Source organism: Hesperophylax consimilis, chromosome 10 (genome assembly GCF_061612785.1).
Source record: "Hesperophylax consimilis isolate HC1 chromosome 10, BYU_Hcon_1.0, whole genome shotgun sequence".
Lineage (NCBI taxonomy): Eukaryota > Metazoa > Arthropoda > Insecta > Trichoptera > Limnephilidae > Hesperophylax > Hesperophylax consimilis.
In genome coordinates this window covers 12,900,974-12,919,337 of record NC_142845.1, presented here as the reverse complement: position 1 = coordinate 12,919,337, position 18,364 = coordinate 12,900,974, and the positions used below count along the sequence as shown (strand labels likewise).

General features: G+C 35.1%; 1 protein-coding gene across 1 annotated transcript in view; it reads left to right on the top strand.

Moving 5' to 3' along the window:
• Positions 1-447: 447 nt before the first annotated feature.
• The window catches only part of fliI (FLII actin remodeling protein), a 31,567-nt gene continuing 13,650 nt past the window's right edge, over positions 448-18,364 (top strand). The window contains exons 1-12 of the mRNA XM_089636601.1: positions 448-515; positions 880-990; positions 1,334-1,572; positions 2,426-2,587; positions 4,643-4,857; positions 5,963-6,185; positions 10,849-11,090; positions 11,262-11,418; positions 12,316-12,562; positions 15,033-15,218; positions 15,778-15,911; positions 16,838-17,015. Coding sequence (XP_089492727.1) covers positions 453-515; positions 880-990; positions 1,334-1,572; positions 2,426-2,587; positions 4,643-4,857; positions 5,963-6,185; positions 10,849-11,090; positions 11,262-11,418; positions 12,316-12,562; positions 15,033-15,218; positions 15,778-15,911; positions 16,838-17,015 — 2,157 coding nt within the window. The 5' untranslated portion in view covers positions 448-452. The remainder of the gene's footprint in view (positions 516-879; positions 991-1,333; positions 1,573-2,425; positions 2,588-4,642; positions 4,858-5,962; positions 6,186-10,848; positions 11,091-11,261; positions 11,419-12,315; positions 12,563-15,032; positions 15,219-15,777; positions 15,912-16,837; positions 17,016-18,364) is intronic.

Genomic DNA, 18,364 nt, shown 5'->3' with positions numbered 1-18,364 from the left:
CTTGAAAGCTAATCGACGAGTGTGAACAGCCTTTCAACAAAGTTGATCAAGTTTTTAGTTGAAAGCCTGTCTCTTTTTGTTGTTCAAGTAGAGAGGTTACAGAGATGGTTTACAAAAATACCAAGAGCTTTGAAAGACCAGTAACAAGAAGATAGACTCAGAACTAAGCTTACCAACATTAATAGAAAGGGTGGACTTTCAAAATTTTATCTGGACATTATAGTTGCCCTGGCACCCAGAAATCTTCACCACCGACAAAAATATAAGCCTAGGGACTAGGAACATTAATATTTGCTTTCCTTCCTCCCATAAATATCCTTCCTCCTAATAAAGAGGAAGGAAAGCAAGTACCCTATAATATTCGTATTCTATGTTATTTTCTATGGACATTTCGATTTTCGGCTGCTACATTTTGTCTATTATTAATAATCTAATCTATGGTATATATGAATATGGCGAACACGGGGGTGTTGCCTTTTGTGCGGGGAGTAGATTTTACAAATAATGATTTCAGCGTGAGTTTATATTATTTATAATAAGCAATTATTTAACAGTAATTTAATTCTAAATAAAATAAAATTATGCGACGTTCCTTATGTGGCAGTCGGGGAGCATTAAAATGTCATGTTGCTGAGCGATGTCACTGCAATTTAGTCATTTTCATTTGTAAATAGAGAAAAATAATTATGTGATTTGTTTTTTCTTTCTTTTCTTTACAAATATAAATTGAATTTGTATTGATATAACCCGAGTGTTGACATTTTTAGAATCTGTTCAATAATAAATAACCTGCATGGGTTTGACAGTTTCGATAACAAACCAAAATATATTTAATATTTATATACCTAGGTGAAGTTATTATTATTCTTGATATTTCAGGATGGAAAATTTCCTAACGCGATGCGCCTCATGACTGGCGTTCAGTGGCTAAAATTGGATAAAACCAATCTGTCGGAGATTCCGGAGCAAATGGGAAAATTGGTTAAATTGGTCAGTAAAACAAAGTTGCACAATTTGCTCAATTTATTTTTATCTATTCCAGATATTTATCTTGAAAAATGTAATATAAAATTATGAAAATATGACCAAAGGGAAATATGGACTCATTTATCATCTTATTTATTATATATTGTTTGAATTAAAGCAAACCTAAATAGGATTATGTTTAATATTGCATTGATGTAGAAGAAGTGAAGAATGTGTATTTAAGGACAATTAATAATGCATACAATATACAATCTCATTGAGCAAGCACCTCTATTGCAGCACAGTTTGATATCGCATGTGCATATCTCAAGTGAAAGTATTTTACAAGTGGTTTTATTGCGTGCAGGAAAATTTGTCACTGAAGAGAAACAATCTAGAGAAGTTGTATGGGGAGATAACCGAGCTGCATTGTCTGAGGTCGCTGAACATACGCCACAACAAGGTGAAGAGTTCGGGGCTGCCGGCTGACCTATTTCGCCTGGAGGAGCTTACCACACTCGATCTCTCCCACAACCGACTGAAAGATGTGCCGGACGGCCTGGACAAAGCTAAATCCCTGCTGGTGCTCAATCTCAGCTATAATACGTATGTTTTAATTCTGATCTCATTATTATGTTTTGTAGGTAACCCTTTTAGGTTTAGGTGTTTCAAACTCTATCACATTTGATGATGGTCAAATCAATAATCATCGCCATTTTGAAATTTAAACAATCCCCATTAAACGCCGATTCCTCATTACGCTTCAGCTTTTGATCAAATCTTTAACAGCTGACAAGCATAACAACACGACCACAGGTTTGATGAGTTCATTTTGCAAGTGTTTAAAGATATTAATTGTAATTCCATCACTACATTTGCCACTAATAGATGTTGGTTTGAATGTAGATAAAATTAAAGTTAATTATTCTGATTTTAATGCAAATTTCTTTCTTGGAGAATATTTGTATAGCTTACATATCTACCTGTTTAGGCTATAGGGGTTAGTCATAATGGGACTTAAAAGGTAAATCTCTTGAAATTGTTTAATATGTGTTTATTTAACTCTTTAAGATTGCATTCAATTTTCAATATGGTAGGCTTTCAGCATTCCATACATATGTAGGTACACAATCACATTGTAGCAACTGTGTAATGACAACTATAAACATAGTATCCAAGGTCACTGTAATCAAGTTATATTTACGTACCACCTGGCTTTACCTGAGTTGTTGTTATCCTTGTCAGATGATCTAATAAGTTTAATTAAATACTGAAATAGGCCGAGAATCTGCTTTTAATGGTATATGTAAAAAATTCAGAATGGCGCAAATTGCCAATTCAATGATCATAAAATGTGATGGATGATAAACACCTTTAAATAAATAAAAAAATTTGGCTTTTTTATTTTCAGTCTTTATAGTTAAGATATTTTTGACTGATGCTTGAATATTGTTTCTAGTATTGATAGTATCCCCCCGACACTGTTCATTCAGCTGACGGACCTTTTGTTCCTGGATCTCTCCCACAATGAACTGGAAACTCTCCCCCCGCAGACCAGACGGCTCGCCAATCTGCAAACTTTGATATTGAACGATAACCCACTTGGACTATTTCAACTGAGGTAACTAATCAAATTTCCTTACATTTCTTCTAAATTATTAATGGGAATGAAACAAGAAGCGTGTGCCAAGAAATAGTTGTGTGGTGGTCCATTTTCCCTGTCTACCCACCCCTCTTGGTTAGTTTCTAGCTTTGTTAACCCGCTGTGTGCGGACCACACGACAGTTGGGTTGGGTTGGGAGCGGCTGTGCCCCATATGTGGGCGTTAAAACAGTTTTCTTGCGAACACTCATCAATGACAAAGTTCCGCATACAAAGTTCACCTAGCAAAGAAAAGTCACTTGTTCAAAGAGTTAAGCCTCTATTAGGTGATATTTCAATTAAAATTATATATAAAGTAGTCAAGTATTATTATAATATATTATACCATTTAATTTCAAGAGGGATTTTGCTCCAATCGCAGATTGAATGTTTTGAATACATCAATACATATCAGTGTAGTAGTAGGCTCAAAAATTTTTTACAATATTTATTGATAATAAGGCCATATTGTTATCTTAGATTTCTCTTTGATCGCCACTTCTGATTATTTTATATGTGGTTTCTCACTGTATTAGAATTTGATAAAGATACCATAAATCACACTACACTTATTTAAATAATTTATTTTTATTTTATGCTATAATTGGAAGGATTTAGAGAGGACAAAAGAGTTAATAGCCATAGCGCGGTCAATGGGAAATTCCACTGATTTTCAGCTTACATTCTTGAAGCAGGTCGCGAGTGTTGCCAGTATTCGGCGAAATAATATTACTATTGACTAATTGAGCCCTTATACGGAAAAACACCATTATTGAAATAACATTGTTTTTGTGCAGATCCATTCGTTTTCAAAAATCGTTTTAAAATCTCAACCACAGATGACAGTACAAGTCCTATGTTGGTTGATAGCCGGTAACGCGCTCTCAATGTCAACCATTACTTGATTGAATCTGACGGTTTGTGCGATCAGCGCTTGGCATATTTGTCTTTATTATGGTGATAAAGTTTTATTTCAGCTTTTTAACCTCTCAGACAAAGACTTTTATTTACTATGTGTTCCTTTGAGAACTGTCAAAACGTGATAATTTTTGTGTTATTTACGAGTTTTGCTAAAAGCTTCATAACTCACGTTTTGGGAAACGTAGCCTCATTCTAAAAAATGTTTTAGAAAGATTATGAAATCCACTATCGCATTGTGTTGTTATACGTAAATATTTGCGTTTCTAAATATACATTTTATGAAAACGTCAAAAATATGTAAAAATCGCTTACCATTATTTCAAAGCCTGGAAAAATGTACCTTTTTCTGAGTATCATAAAGAAATAACACTTTATATATTGAAGAAATATAATTAAAAACTATTAGTCACCTCAAAATATTAACCGTCGAAACTAAAATATTTTTAATAAATTATTTAGAAACGCAATAAATTATGAACGAACAAGATGACAGATTCAATCGGCTTAGATAATGCACCTCTACGTTCCATAGATATTCGTGAATACAGACGCGTAGCGTTATTCATTATCGATACTCTGTTTTTTAAATCATGGCAATCCGTATACTAGTGATGGAAATAAATCGATTTTTGTAAAATCTCGCGTGTTTACGTGAAAAGACGTTCTAATGTCTTGACCGCTATTATCATATTTACGTCTTTTGACGTTCTAATGTTCTAAGTGGTTAAAGTGTTATTTGTTAATATGTTGTAACGTGTATGAAATTATTAATTTTCAAATATTATGGAAATTTTTGTTAGTAAATTGAAAAAATATTGATTTATGAAAAACTATTGATTTATTGAAAAATTACATTATTATTATTTTTTCACGTGTATTTTACTCAAATCTTTTGAATGAATTTATTAAAATACATAAAATGTTTTGTGTATTAATTGAAATATCATATTACATATAAATTTATTTGACTTTGAATGTGTTTACGCGCTCACTACAGTCAAATGTTTAACGGCCCATATCTCAGAACTCACTTTTTCACATAACTCTGTTTTCCGCATAAGGACTCAATTATTTATGTTCTAGGTACTTGCTACAACATTTTGATATTTTGCAGACAATTGCCCTCGCTTCTGAACTTGGAGACCCTTCACATGCGAAACACGCAAAGAACATTGGCCAATGTCCCCTCATCGCTAGAGTCACTCTCAAACCTATCCGACTTGGATCTGTCACAGAATTCTCTGCCCAAGGTCCCCGACGCGCTATACTTACTGGCGAACCTGAAGAGGTTAAATCTTAGTGAAAATGAAATCACTGAACTTTCAGGCGGTAAGTGTTTTAAATTAATTTATTCCCTGGCAGAATTGATGAGGTCCACAGGGCGACTCCTAAGGCCCTAGACTGACTCGAAGACCTAGATGTTCCCCTCTGACCACCATACGAAATAATAAGAAGAAAGTATTCAAATACTGTTTCATTAATAATACATATTATTATATATATATGATAAATAACAGATTATAATAAACTAATATATATGATAAATAACAGATTATAATAAACTCTTATATATAATTTTAATTCAAATTTGACTGGTCGCTGGCTGAGTTGACATCGCGTTTGGGTCCCACTTAGGCATTGTGTGTTCAATTCCTCAGTGGTCTCCAAGTCCTCCATCATAACACAAGCAACATTTTCCGCGAGATTTGAAATATTGTCAGGTTATTCGTAACCCGGGAATGTTTGTCATTCTTTTAAAAAAAAATTATATATTTATGTCTGTAGAAAAATCTATCAATCTATCATATATATAAATGCAATTTTATTCTTTACAATTTATCAACCCCTCAGGCTAATTTGTTGGCTTTTGGGGCTCATATAAGTCTCATGGAAATCGTTGTGTCTTCTTACTATCATGGTGAGAAATATGACCTAAACGGTGTTAGAAAGAGGAAACACCACGCTTCATATTCAAATCTAGAAGTGAACCACAGAAGAATTAAAATGTTCACCTATGCGGAACCAAAGTTTCCGACAGCAATTTATGAAACTTTTGAATTTTTTATTAATTATTTTTATATGAAACAACCAAAACTGACAGGAGTTAAAATGATGTTTATAATACATTTGACTAATAAAATGTCTGTGTGTGTGTGTTTTTTTCATTATCAGTAATTTTAATTAGAAAATACATATGGAAAGCCGTTTTTAAAAAAAAATTATGTTTGCTTTCAAAATTTTTATATTTTAAAATGATATGTTTATTTCTAATAATAACATTTGAAAGCGTATTTCTTCATCTTTTAATGCATTCAGAAATATTCCATTTATTTGTATTTTATTGCAGATTGGAAATACTCTGACCTTCGGACAGAATAAGCCTGAGGGGTTTATATTCAAATTAATTTCAATTAACCTTTAATATTTCTTTTAGCAATTGACATGTGGCAGAAGTTGGAGACGCTAAATCTGTCTCGCAATAAGTTGACGGCGCTGCCCAACTCGCTGTGCAAGTTGTCCGCCTTGAGGCGGCTGTACGTGAACGATAATAAGGTGGACTTTGAGGGCATCCCGTCCGGAATTGGCAAACTCGGATGTCTGGAGGTGTTCTCTGCTGCCAACAACCAGCTGGAGATGGTTCCGGAGGGATTGTTCAGGTAATAATAGATCCAACCTTCCTCTTTCCCATCTTATTTCCTTCCCCACATCCTTTCAGCCTCACAACACACCTCAACATTTTAATTGTAAATAAAAATGATTTCCTAGCCGCAATTAAAAAACTCAAACCAAAAAAATCTGTTGGACCAGATTTGATAAATACAATTATTCTGAAAGGATGTGCCAAGCCGTTATTGTTACTACTCTTACATATCTTTCATATTTCACTTAACTCAGGAAAATTCCCTGACCCATTGAAAATCTCAAAGGTGACTATGCTACCTGCGCAGTGCGCGGGATTCGTCTGGAAAGGGTTAAGTCCTAGGCTTGCCACAAAGTTTTTCCAAATCAGATGTAGACATTGACCTACTTACCCTCTTGTTTTGAAGGTTTAGTGTGCAAAATTTCATCAATCTTGAAATAAAACTAGTTTTTTTCTGATAATCAAATCCACGCTGCCCGCCCGGTGTCAGCCATATGGACATCTGCCAAAGACATATGACGCTAGAAGCGATCAAAGGGTACAGGGATTATAATTTTGCCATACAAAATAATTTATTGCAACTTTGAAGTAAACAACATATTTGAGAATCTAAATTCTTTATAATTTTTTATTTAGGTAAAGATATATTATATATACAAATAAATTACATACACAAAAAAAATTTTGTGTGAAAATTTTTCATTTAAAAAATGGTTCAGTGGCGTGCATGAAAATGCTTAAAAAAGATATATTTTCTTATTTTTGCCACAGTTTAGATCATATTTGGAAGTATAGTATGGCTTATCAGTTTTTTCAGCCAAGGATCCCCTCCATCTCGTCTAAGCTCAAATTTTTCAAAGAGCCTATATTCTCACTCTTTTCTTGCCATCTATTGGACTGAAGGATGTTGGACGACCTTTTTTTGACTGAATGACTGCTTCCACTGTATATTAGAGATGAAGCTAGAAATAATTTGAATTCTAATACGTATAACGGCTCGCTGTTGGGGTTCATTCGCCATAAAATCTAATACAAGTAGTAAAGGGTTTTCCAATAAGAGGTGTTATTTTGATATTCAATCGTAAAAGATCAATGGTTTTGTTGCTTGTGTGGCACGTAGCGCCATCTTGTTGAAAGTAAGTAACGTTGTCCAGATCAATACCATCCAATTCCGGCCATAAAAAATCATTAATCATCTCTCGATAGCGCAATCTATTCACCGTAACTGTTGCTCCAGCCTCATTTTCGAAAAAAGTAAGGTCCAATGACTCCGCCGGACCATAAACCGAACCAAACAGTCACACATTGAGGATAGAGAGGCTTTTCAACAGTAACTCTTGGGTTTTCCGAGCCCCAGATGCCACAATTTTGCTTGTTGACGAAGCCACCGAGGTGGAAATGGGCCTCATCACTCAAGATGATTTGCATTTGATTCACTCAAGTGAATTTTAATAATTTCAATGCGTTGTTGAAGCGTGTATCGTTCCATTTTTATTAATGGTGTAGTTTCTACTTGTCAAATGTCAAAAAATGACAGCTTCAAAAGTAACATCTACCAAACTAGCGGGCTATTCAAAATAACACCTCTTATTGGAAAACCCTGTAGTTTACTATTGCCACATTGCGAAGGTGGAAAAAAATTCTGAAATGCCATCTCCTGTGGCGTAGTCGATACAGGTATATCAAAGAAACCATTGATTAACTACTCCCATGTGTTTGTTGTATATTTCATATATATTAATAGATTGCATATACATATTATAAATTTTCTATGGTGGTGAAAAAATTATGTCAAAAAGACTGTGATTTTTTCTGTGCACTGTTTCACACATTATTAGTAAGTACAACACCACCCAATGATCGTCTTCTGGTTCAGAAAATATTTCATCATCGGAACCATCGGGATGAGCAAGCGTTTCAGAATTGGGCCTTTATCGAGATTACAGTCTTCATGAATTCAGAAACTCATTTTAGGCCTGTATTGTAGAAATATTATTTAAAATAAAATTTTAAAAAACATATCCTCAAATATTTTACAATTCTACATCAAAATACTATAAACAAAATTAGTTTGTACACAGAGCCCACTGCATATTATTGGTTGATATTGGCATACCTTGGAACATATAGACCTCGTATGAGGTTGAATGGTTTTTGCAAAGATGCCAATATAAAACAAACAAAAAATAATGGTCTAATGTTTCTAACATAAGACGCAAATACAGAGAACGTAGGTATATTTAGTTACAGTTTTTAATGGTTGAGTTTCAATACTTTATTGTATGTCATACATACAGCAATAGAAATCGAAGAAAAACCGTCAAAAACTTTTCATATAGTGATGAGTTTGTGAAATATCAATGTATCTCAAGCAAGGTCTAAAGTGGTCTATGGCACAGTTGTATTTGAAAATATCATTGGAAATGAAATGGCAACTTGTCAAAGATGACTAATTTTGTGGTCTCATATGAGTATCTCGTGTTTTAGAGGGTTGCACAGCCAGAGAACAAAATACCCAAAGATTTTTTTTTTATCATTTAATAGCAAATATTCTAGTACAGTTATGTGCTACTTAATTTATTTGTGTTTTAAATTATAAAATATAAACCTTTAAAGAATTTAATTTAATTATATAATGAAAAATAAAACACCGTAAAGGGTTTTTTCGGGAAATTTAAATTTATAAACAACATGTTTGTGTTCCAACGTAAATTAGTCGTTTGTAATTTAAATTTACGGCCATCAAAATGCTTTTTTTTAAATGTTATATTTAATCATATTTATGCTTTATTAATGGCTTACATTTTATAATTTAAAACACAAATAAATAAAATAGCACATATTGGATTAAAAAAAATAATATATATTATAAGTTTTATTTTTTTTAATGTTTTGCAATTGTAATATTTTCGCACTTCATACATTTTTTTAAATAAAAAAATTATATATATATATATATATTTTATCGTTTGGTTGGGTTAAGTTAGGTTAGGTTAGGATTGTACTGTATATTTTCTCCATAAATAGTTAAGTAATAACATAGATCACTGTAGAAATGTATTATAAGTTTGTACAGCGCCCTTGAGGTGATTTTGTACAAAAACGGCGCTATACAAGTCATCCAATTATAATTTTATTATTAGGTTAGGTTAGGTTAGGTTAGGTTAGGTTAGGTTTTTTTTTTTTTTTTTTTTTAATGTATATTTTATTTAGTTATAAGAGTTTACATCTTATACCTAATATATTATTTTCTATGACTACTACAATATTATTTACTTCTTACATACTAAAATTTAGATTTAACAACATTGAGACATAATCCACGAAAAACTGCAAGACTTTTAGCTTCCTTAACAATTACCGGGAGTTCATTGAACATTTTAAAACCTTTATAATAAATATTGTTTTGTGTTTCTGATAAGTGTGTTTTAGGAAGCCTAAAATCGTTGCAGTTTCTCGTAGGATATAAATGAACTGCACTATTAATTCTAACATTCTTTGACATATAGTCAGGTAACATTTTATTTTTTAGCTTATAAATAAACACTAAGGTATTATAAACTAATCGTTGCCACACACTTAAAATATTGAGTTGACGTTGCATGGTTTTTATTCTGGTGTACCTGCTACAACACAGTATTGACCTCATGCCTCTGTTCTGGATTACTTCCATTCTCTTAATTTGGGTTTTGTTACTTAGAAATATTACACTTGTACAATAAAGGTTAGGTTAGGTTAGGTTAGGTTAGGTTAGGTTAGGTTAGGTTAGGTTAGGTTAGGTTAGGTTAGGTTAGGTTAGGTTAGGTTAGGTTAGGTTAGGTTAGGTTAGGTTAGGTTAGGTTAGGTTAGGTTAGGTTAGGATAGGATAGGATAGGATACGATAGGATAGGATAGGTTTGGTTTGGTTTGGTTTGGTTGATGACAAAATATCAAATCCAAATTTAAGTTTTTTATGAAAATGGCCGCCCAGCTGTTCCTCTTAAGGCAATAATCAGAATTTAAACACATTCTAGTTAGACTGGAGATTTTTTTTTGTAAGAATGTTGTACAACATAAATTGAAAGTGCAATTATTGTTTGATGTTTATTTTTCCTTTGTCGGCATGCTTGTTTTCCCATGCTATTAAGAAACAAAACATTCATTTAGCAGTCATTTTATTGTCATAGTAAGTTAACATGCGATAAATGGTACTACTTTACATAAATAATAATAATAAGTGGCAATCAATGAGTGTGTGCATAATGCATTGTAATTTCACATTCCACTTGTGAGAAACTCTGCCCATCCAAGCACTTCAATCTTTTTATCATCTGATTCTCCTCACCACACTTCATTTCCATTCAGAAAATAGACTGAGTTTGTTATACATACAACATTCTTAAAAATATATTGAACTTTTGCTGAGTTCTAACGAGTGCTGCTTTTGAAAGAAATTTCTCCATGAAAAAGTAGAAATTTAAAACATTGTTTATTATGGTGCTATATTTTAAATATGGATTTCAGTCAATTCTTTCTGGTTTATATGAGTTTAAAGTTTGCAATGATAAATGGTGGAGTCAAATCAGTTGTTAAATGACTATCTGGCAAGCGTGCGAGAGTTTGAAAATGAATATAATTCTTGTCCTGTTGAATGCTTTGTGGTTGTTTGTGCGGAAGTTAGTGTTGTGGTTTTGCCCCAGATGCGGCTCCCTGAAGAGGCTGAACCTCAGCTGCAATCAGCTGATCACGTTGCCGGATGCCGTGCATCTTCTGACGGACCTGGAACTGCTGGACTTGAGGGAGAATCCTGATCTCATTATGCCGCCTAAGCCCCAGGAGATGCAGAAGGGTGCTGGCATTGAGTTTTACAACATTGACTTCTCGCTGCAGAACCAACTCCGGCTAGCCGGGGCTATCGTGCCTCCACCTGTGACGGCAACGCGTAAGTCTACTTGCTTACTTAACTAACTAACCTGCCAAGTATGCAGAGAGAATGGACTGCCACACAACTGCCTTTTTGATTATGACAGCAGAGCTCCTGAGTACTGAATCTTTCTAGATACCTAAGCCAATAAAGTAGCGATAGCGTTTATAGGTGCACTGTTGTCCATAGATTCCAGTAAAGATGTGGTGGCGCGCAAGCTGCGTCTGCGTCGCGGAGGACGGCAAGGGGAGGGTGCAGCGGCCGACCAGGACCAGGCCAAGATCCTCAAGGGCATGCAGGACACCCCCAATCTGCCCCCGCAGGAGCTCAAGGCGCAGTCACTCAAGTTAGTAGCCATTAATAGTCATCATCAGCATTATACACACCACACTATTATTTTTCTACTTTAAAAGAAAAAACAAACATTCCAAGGTTACCAATAACCTGACAATATTTGTGTTGTAACTCCGGGTTGTCTCACAAACTTTTTAAATAAATACTCCAAGGTCAACCAAACACTTTGAACATGAGTTCGTATGGATTTATATTAGCAGGCGGTCGGAATGATTCTGGGCTTCCATCCTGGATTTGCAATTGTATTCATCTAAGTCTAAATCCCTGCATTATCGGCAGCTATCACAATTTGAGATCCTCCTACTACCATTTTCATAAGCGAAGATGTTGCTTATGCAATGATGGGGGACTTTGCTAGGAGATGAATTGAACTCATGACGCCTGTGTGGGAACCAGACGCATTTTTAAACTCAGCCACTAACCGGTCTATTAAGACAGATCGGTAAATTATGAAGGACGATTAATACAAGATTACTTGTCTGATATTCTTGATAGGATGACGTTATGGAGAATTATATTACACCTCTGGTACTGACTTGTGCAAGTGTAGTTTCGCCTTGTTGTTCCGGGCTGCAGTTTGCAGGCTGAAAAGTGCACTGATGATGGGCACTAGTAGAAGCAGAACGTACACAAGAAATGATGAACTTAGGAAATGTAGCATATAGACTTCTTAACTGTCTCTCTGCAAATTAAATTTAAAGATTCGTAAATTACATATCAACTTCCTCATTTCTGAGGATCGTGACCCTGGTCAACAAGGTTCCTCCAGTCCTGGTGGTCCCCTGCTAAATACTTTCTCAGTGACAGTTGTCGGGTGAAACCGAATGACGTGGTCAATCATAATTGACGATAAGAAGTACAAAGTTACATATTTATTTGACGTTTACAGGCCGAAACGTTGGGATGAAGCTTTGGAGAAACCTCCGCTAGACTATTCTGAGTTCTTCGACGAGGACGCAGGCCAGGTCCCGGGAATATCCATTTGGGAGATTGAGAACTTCCTCCCGAACCTGATAGACGAGGTGGCGCATGGGAAGTTCTACGAGGGGGACTGCTACATTGTGCTGAAGACTGTCATGGATGAGCAGGGTTCCCTGTCTTGGGAGATTCACTTCTGGATCGGTGAAAAGGCTACGGTAAGGCTATGCGCTTCTTCTTTCACACAGTTGAGCCCAGTTGTTTTGCAGAAATTCAAATGTAACATTGTCATCAAATGGCTACTCAGTGCCATTTTGTTTATTTTACATTTAAAAGTTACCTGGCCGATTCTAGGTGCATTTCAGCTTTCTATCAAATTGTAATAAGCTGATAAGCTTAACAACATGATAGTTGTCCTCTTATGCTGATCACAATTTGAAACGGACTTAGAATCGGCATGTAACGAGAATCTTTCAACTTTAAAAAAAACAAAATGATGCTAAAGGGCTATTTGATGACTTTGTCACAAATGAATTTCGGCGAAACAACTGGGCCTTAGTTGTCCCCTTCCTCGTTGGTTTCATGACAAAACAGAACAATGAAGAAAAGTGATAAACTAATCCTAACCTATTCTATTATTTTATAATGTTCTGTTTGATCCGGTTGCCTTCTCGTTCTGCCTCTGGGGCACCCACTTGTTCATGATTTTCAATGTCCTGACGTCTGGTATTCTTTCCAGATGATCAGCCCATCTCAGTCTTTGAAACCTACAGAATCTTACAATGGTTTCATGCTCATTTACATTCGAGAGTTGCTCATCATTCATTTAATTATAAAAGTATTTTGCATTCAAAGATTTATTTTTGAATTATTCTTTTTCACTATAGTAATTAATGTATCATTATTGGTAATGGCAAATTTAAAACAGTTTGTAAACGTACCTCACAGATTCATATTAATATCTTTTGCTGTCCATGACGGCCTACATGGTCGAGTTGGTAAGGCTCTTGACTAGCAAGCTGGAGGTTGCGGGTTCGAATCCCGGCGTACGCAAGTTAATTTTATTTGATTAATTTCACAAATTACTAAATTTGCGGCACGAGTGGAAGATACTCTCAGTTTCGCCCTGATATAAGACCACCATTCACAATTGAAACGTTGCTTGAAATGGCTTTTGCCATCTTTGTTGATCAGATCTAATTAGCCATGTACTTTCCCACCTGCCTCTTCCCCATCTCCTTCCCTTCCCCACTACCCACAGCCTCACAACACACCCCAATTGGGGATGCCATAGTCTCACTGGCTCCAGACGTGTGTGGTTTCACATAAACATATATTTTTTTAATGTGAAAGAAATGAATGTATTTTCTTCCGCACATTAAACTTCTGACCCACTTTAGTTTTTTTAAAAAAATAATAAATACTTAAACCACTGCCCCAATTCTCTTCTGAGTGAGCAGTGCCAGGTTTTCTATAAATGCTGCCAGTTTTTTTCTCAACGAACATTCCAATGATGTGGTGCTATAATATACCTCTGGTATTCTTTTCCGGATGTCAATAGTTAGAATTCATTTCAATGAAGGAAAAAAACGCTTTTAGAATCTTGTAAACAGAACTTTTTGTGATTCATTTTTGAGTTACTGTGTTGCGCTTCCTACTTCTCTAGCTAACGTTTTGTACAGAGTTACAGTGTCCATCATTTGTCTGATGATGGATACTTCAAGACTGTCCAAAACATTGTCTGAAGAGGAAGGTAGCGCACCACGACATAATAACACAAAAATTAATCACAATAATACTTTTGGCCGTGAAAATCGCAAATCATATGAGAACTGTGTATTTCTATTTTTTTTAAACTGAGAATTGATACAGTTCTGAAAAACCTATCAACAAGACAAAACAAATAAAAAGAGTCTAGTGCAAATATTTTTTTTTTTTATTGTATGTCGATTGTTATGTTTATTGTCATAGTTTTATTGAAGTTTGTCAATAGTGATTTTGGTTGTAGATTTGATCAAACAATGAGGACTATTAGGGTATGTTGTCTGTTGTTTGAAGAATTACGATTGTCTATTAAATTTCGTCCACCAACAGAGGACTAGGGATGTCCCGATTAAGGAATTAGGCTTGTTAGGTAACATTGTCTATTTGTTGAAGAACGAGGGTTTTTAGATAACGTTGTATATTAAATTTCATCCACCATAACACATGGCTAGGGATGGCCCAATTAAGGAATAAGGATTGTTAGGTCACATTGTCTATTTATTGAAGAATGAGGATTGTTAGATTACGTTATCTATTAAATTTTTTCCACCATGACACACGGAGCTCCCTAGCATGGTGGAAGAAAAATACAACAAAAATATTCAACAACCTATAGACATATTTCATTTGATTAAAAAAGAGGGTTGTTAGGTTACATTTTCTGTTGTTGAGGATTGAGTATTCTTAGGTTACATTCTCTATTAATCGAGGAAAGGTGATTTTGATAGAAACCTCTATTACCAGTCAACAGTTCAAGTTCATTATCACTGGCAAAGTGGACCACTGATGTGTGTTCAAATATCACAGGCATCCGGAATGGAGGAGACTTGTACAGCCAGGAAATTGGAATACATCCTCAGCAATGAGGCAACGACTAAAGAAGAAGTTCAAGTGTTATATATATGTGAATGTGTTTCCTTACAGCTGGACAAGCGTGCCTGTTCGGCCATTCACGCAGTGCACCTGCGCAACTACCTGGGGGCGGGCGGGCGCACCATCCGCCAGGAGCAGGGCGACGAGACAGAAGAGTACCTGCAGCTGTTCCCCGGCGGCATCACCTACATCCAGGGTGGCCGCACCGCCAGTGGCTTCTTCACCATCGAGGACACTGTAAGGATCCCATCCCTTACCTTAATATGTCATACATATTATGAGAGTACTAATGAAAAATACCTTATTTATTCAATCCCTCACTTAACCAAGCATTCACTCCAAGGAAGGAAGGTTTTGAATATGTGTGGATATATTATAATACCTGAGACAGAAAGATAAATAGTTTTTAAGTCCTTCATCGAATAATGATCAAATATTACAAATTTGGACTAGATATGAAAATATCAAAGCTCCAATATCTTGATCTCTTTTTACTTATAAGTTTTTACTTATTTACTTATAAGTTTTAGTTTATTTACTCCTTAGAATTACAAATTCAAGATTACTCAACTGATAACTTAAGATTGTTGACAAAAACACAACTCTGCATGGATTGGCACTAGTGCAGTTCTGATGGTTCCCCAGGATACCAGAAGAAGAATAGGGTCGATTTATGCTAAAATGTAGATTTTTTTTTAGTTAAATTGTTGTATTATTTTTTATAGTAATTCATAATAATAAACATATTGAGTTTGTTAAGTGACATTTCATAATTAAAAATAATTTAAATTTTCAGTACTATGCCACAAGATTGTATAGAGTCCATGCCAGTGGCTCGACTATCCACTTGGAACCTGTGCCCGTTGAAGTTGCTTCCCTCGACCCCAGATTTGTCTATCTTCTTGATATGGGACTAACTATTTTCCTATGGTAAGAACACTGAAATACATATTCCTTGAAATAACTTAGAAGAAGCCTCAAAGAAAACTTGTGGTGATTGGGTTGTGTGCTTTATTTTGGGTCATAATACCATCGCGGATCTCAACGATTGACCGTCAAAGGCAGGTCATCAGCATACGAGCAGTTATGCTATCGAGGAGGTTCTGCTGATGCACCAGCCTTGTGAAGAGAATGCTATTCAATGCATTCTTATACAAACTCTATATGGCTCTATACTCTATGTTAATCCACTAAACCTAAGCACAATGGAATGCCATAAGAGTTCAATACAATAATGCTTAAATACAATTGTTTCTGTTACCGACGTCTTGCAGTGCCTGCGAAATGTTTATATCAGGTAGAATAAATTGTTTTTATGAGGCACAAAGCGACCAACTCCCGATACAAAAATTCCCTAAAAGCTCTATTAAAAGTCGCAATCGGTTGGTTAAACGCCCCAATGCAAAAAAAAAATTATGCGTTGAAAACCTCCATAAGAGGAACTTACGATGTAATATATCATTATGTCGATATTACAGTGAAACTCACATAAAAAGTTCCCGCTTAAGAAGTTTGGTTTTTTATCCTTGGAGACTGAATTGAGAAATGGCCCAATTATTTATTCTGTTTTATTTTTTTGTTTTGCTCCTTTTGTAAAACTTTTCTGCGTTTATACTTTTTTCTTTTTATTTTTTTTCTTGTATAATGTTGATTTATTTTCTTCCTTTCATTTTTCAACGCAATCTATCCCACCATGTGGCATGTTTTGACACAATATATGTGAAACTTCGTGGATCACATATGAGACATCGGTGTAAGGGGATATCCGTCGATGGATCATGTGTAGATAAGATTAAAATCAATGTAAATATTGGTGGTTATAATGCTCGTCACTTATCAACAATCCAATATTGCAGGTTCGGCAAGAAATCCAAAAATACTCTCAAATCGAAAACAAGACTGTTTGCGGAGAAGATAAATAAGAATGAGCGAAAGAACCGTGCCGAAATCCACTCTGAAGCACAAGGCAGTGAAACCCCCGACTTCTGGAAGGCTGTTGGCAACGAGGAGGGGAAAGATCACGAACCACTTGAGGTAAACACTTCCTGTCTTAGTTGTCGTTTGCATACATTTCTATATCGAGGAATATAATAATATACGAGTCCTTTTAGTCGGTTCTTTTATAATTTTTATTAGTAAGAATATAGTACACGACATAATATTTCTAATATTATTATGTACAGATAAATACTTTTTAAGGAGACGCTTAATACTGGATGGATAAAAAAATAATTTAATTTAATGATAATTTTGCTTTTATTAGAAAGCTGAAGAATGAATAAAAAAAAACATTTAATATTGTCGAATTGAATTAAAGTTCACTGTGCTCCTAGTATCTTGGGCATTTTCAGGATAAAAGGGGACTACGGGCAGGTGTTTCAAACTAGTAAAAAAAACAACTTTTGACATCCAAATTGAGTCTAGTCCATCAGGGAAAGGAAAATAAACCAAGTTACACGAAGCAGGCGGAGAAGGCTGCCTGACCGTCTCACTTTCTGTGATTTGTGAATCAATGAATCTAACTGTTTATATGCAATTCGCATTGTAATATCACTATCTAGTCTGCGAAAATAAAATCTGCTTATGAATTGCTAGTCCTTTTTACAATGGCGCGCAAATTGCTGGCTGCGTAAAAAACTTGACTAGAAATCACCAATTGGGTAAACAAAAGTTTGGGCTTGATTCCAAAATTGAATGTTTTGTTACACTATTTATTTAGACACTTTTACAAATATGCTATAATTTACTCACCTCACTTATTTTTAGCTTTGCTACGTCAGTTTGGTTAAAAACAAACTTTCAAATCCTGCACAGAAAAATCCCTGGATTGCACTGTAACCATTGCCTTACTTTAGCAAACTCTACTTTTCCGCGCAGGTTTCTGGTTATTTCAACATGTGCTCTTCGGCGGTCAAAGTACAACTGATGTTGCAGTTTATTCAAAGCATTCTCGTACCCTCGTGGTGCCAAAAATATGGTCTCGTGGTTTACCTCCAGCTCGTCGAAATGATACCCAATTTTCATGTTAGAGCAAGTCTATTTGGATGCTATGGTCTATGCTCTCTATCTACTATCGGTGTGCACAAATACATTCAAATGTGTCTATCAAGGCAAGAAACTATCTAAATAAAACTATTTTTTTATTAGAGCCAACATGTAGACAATACCATACTTATAAAGTGACATTTTGATTTAACTAACTTAGTCTTTAACTAACCCATTAGAGGTAATATCCAAAGGCAAAATGAATGTATAAGGAGGACACTGCAATTGCAGTGCTTTGTACCGTGCATGGGCACGATTCTTCAACACTGCAAATGTAGGGCTCCGGCTCCTAGGGGTTAAAATGATTTGCAGTTTAAATATTGTAGATGCAAAAATAG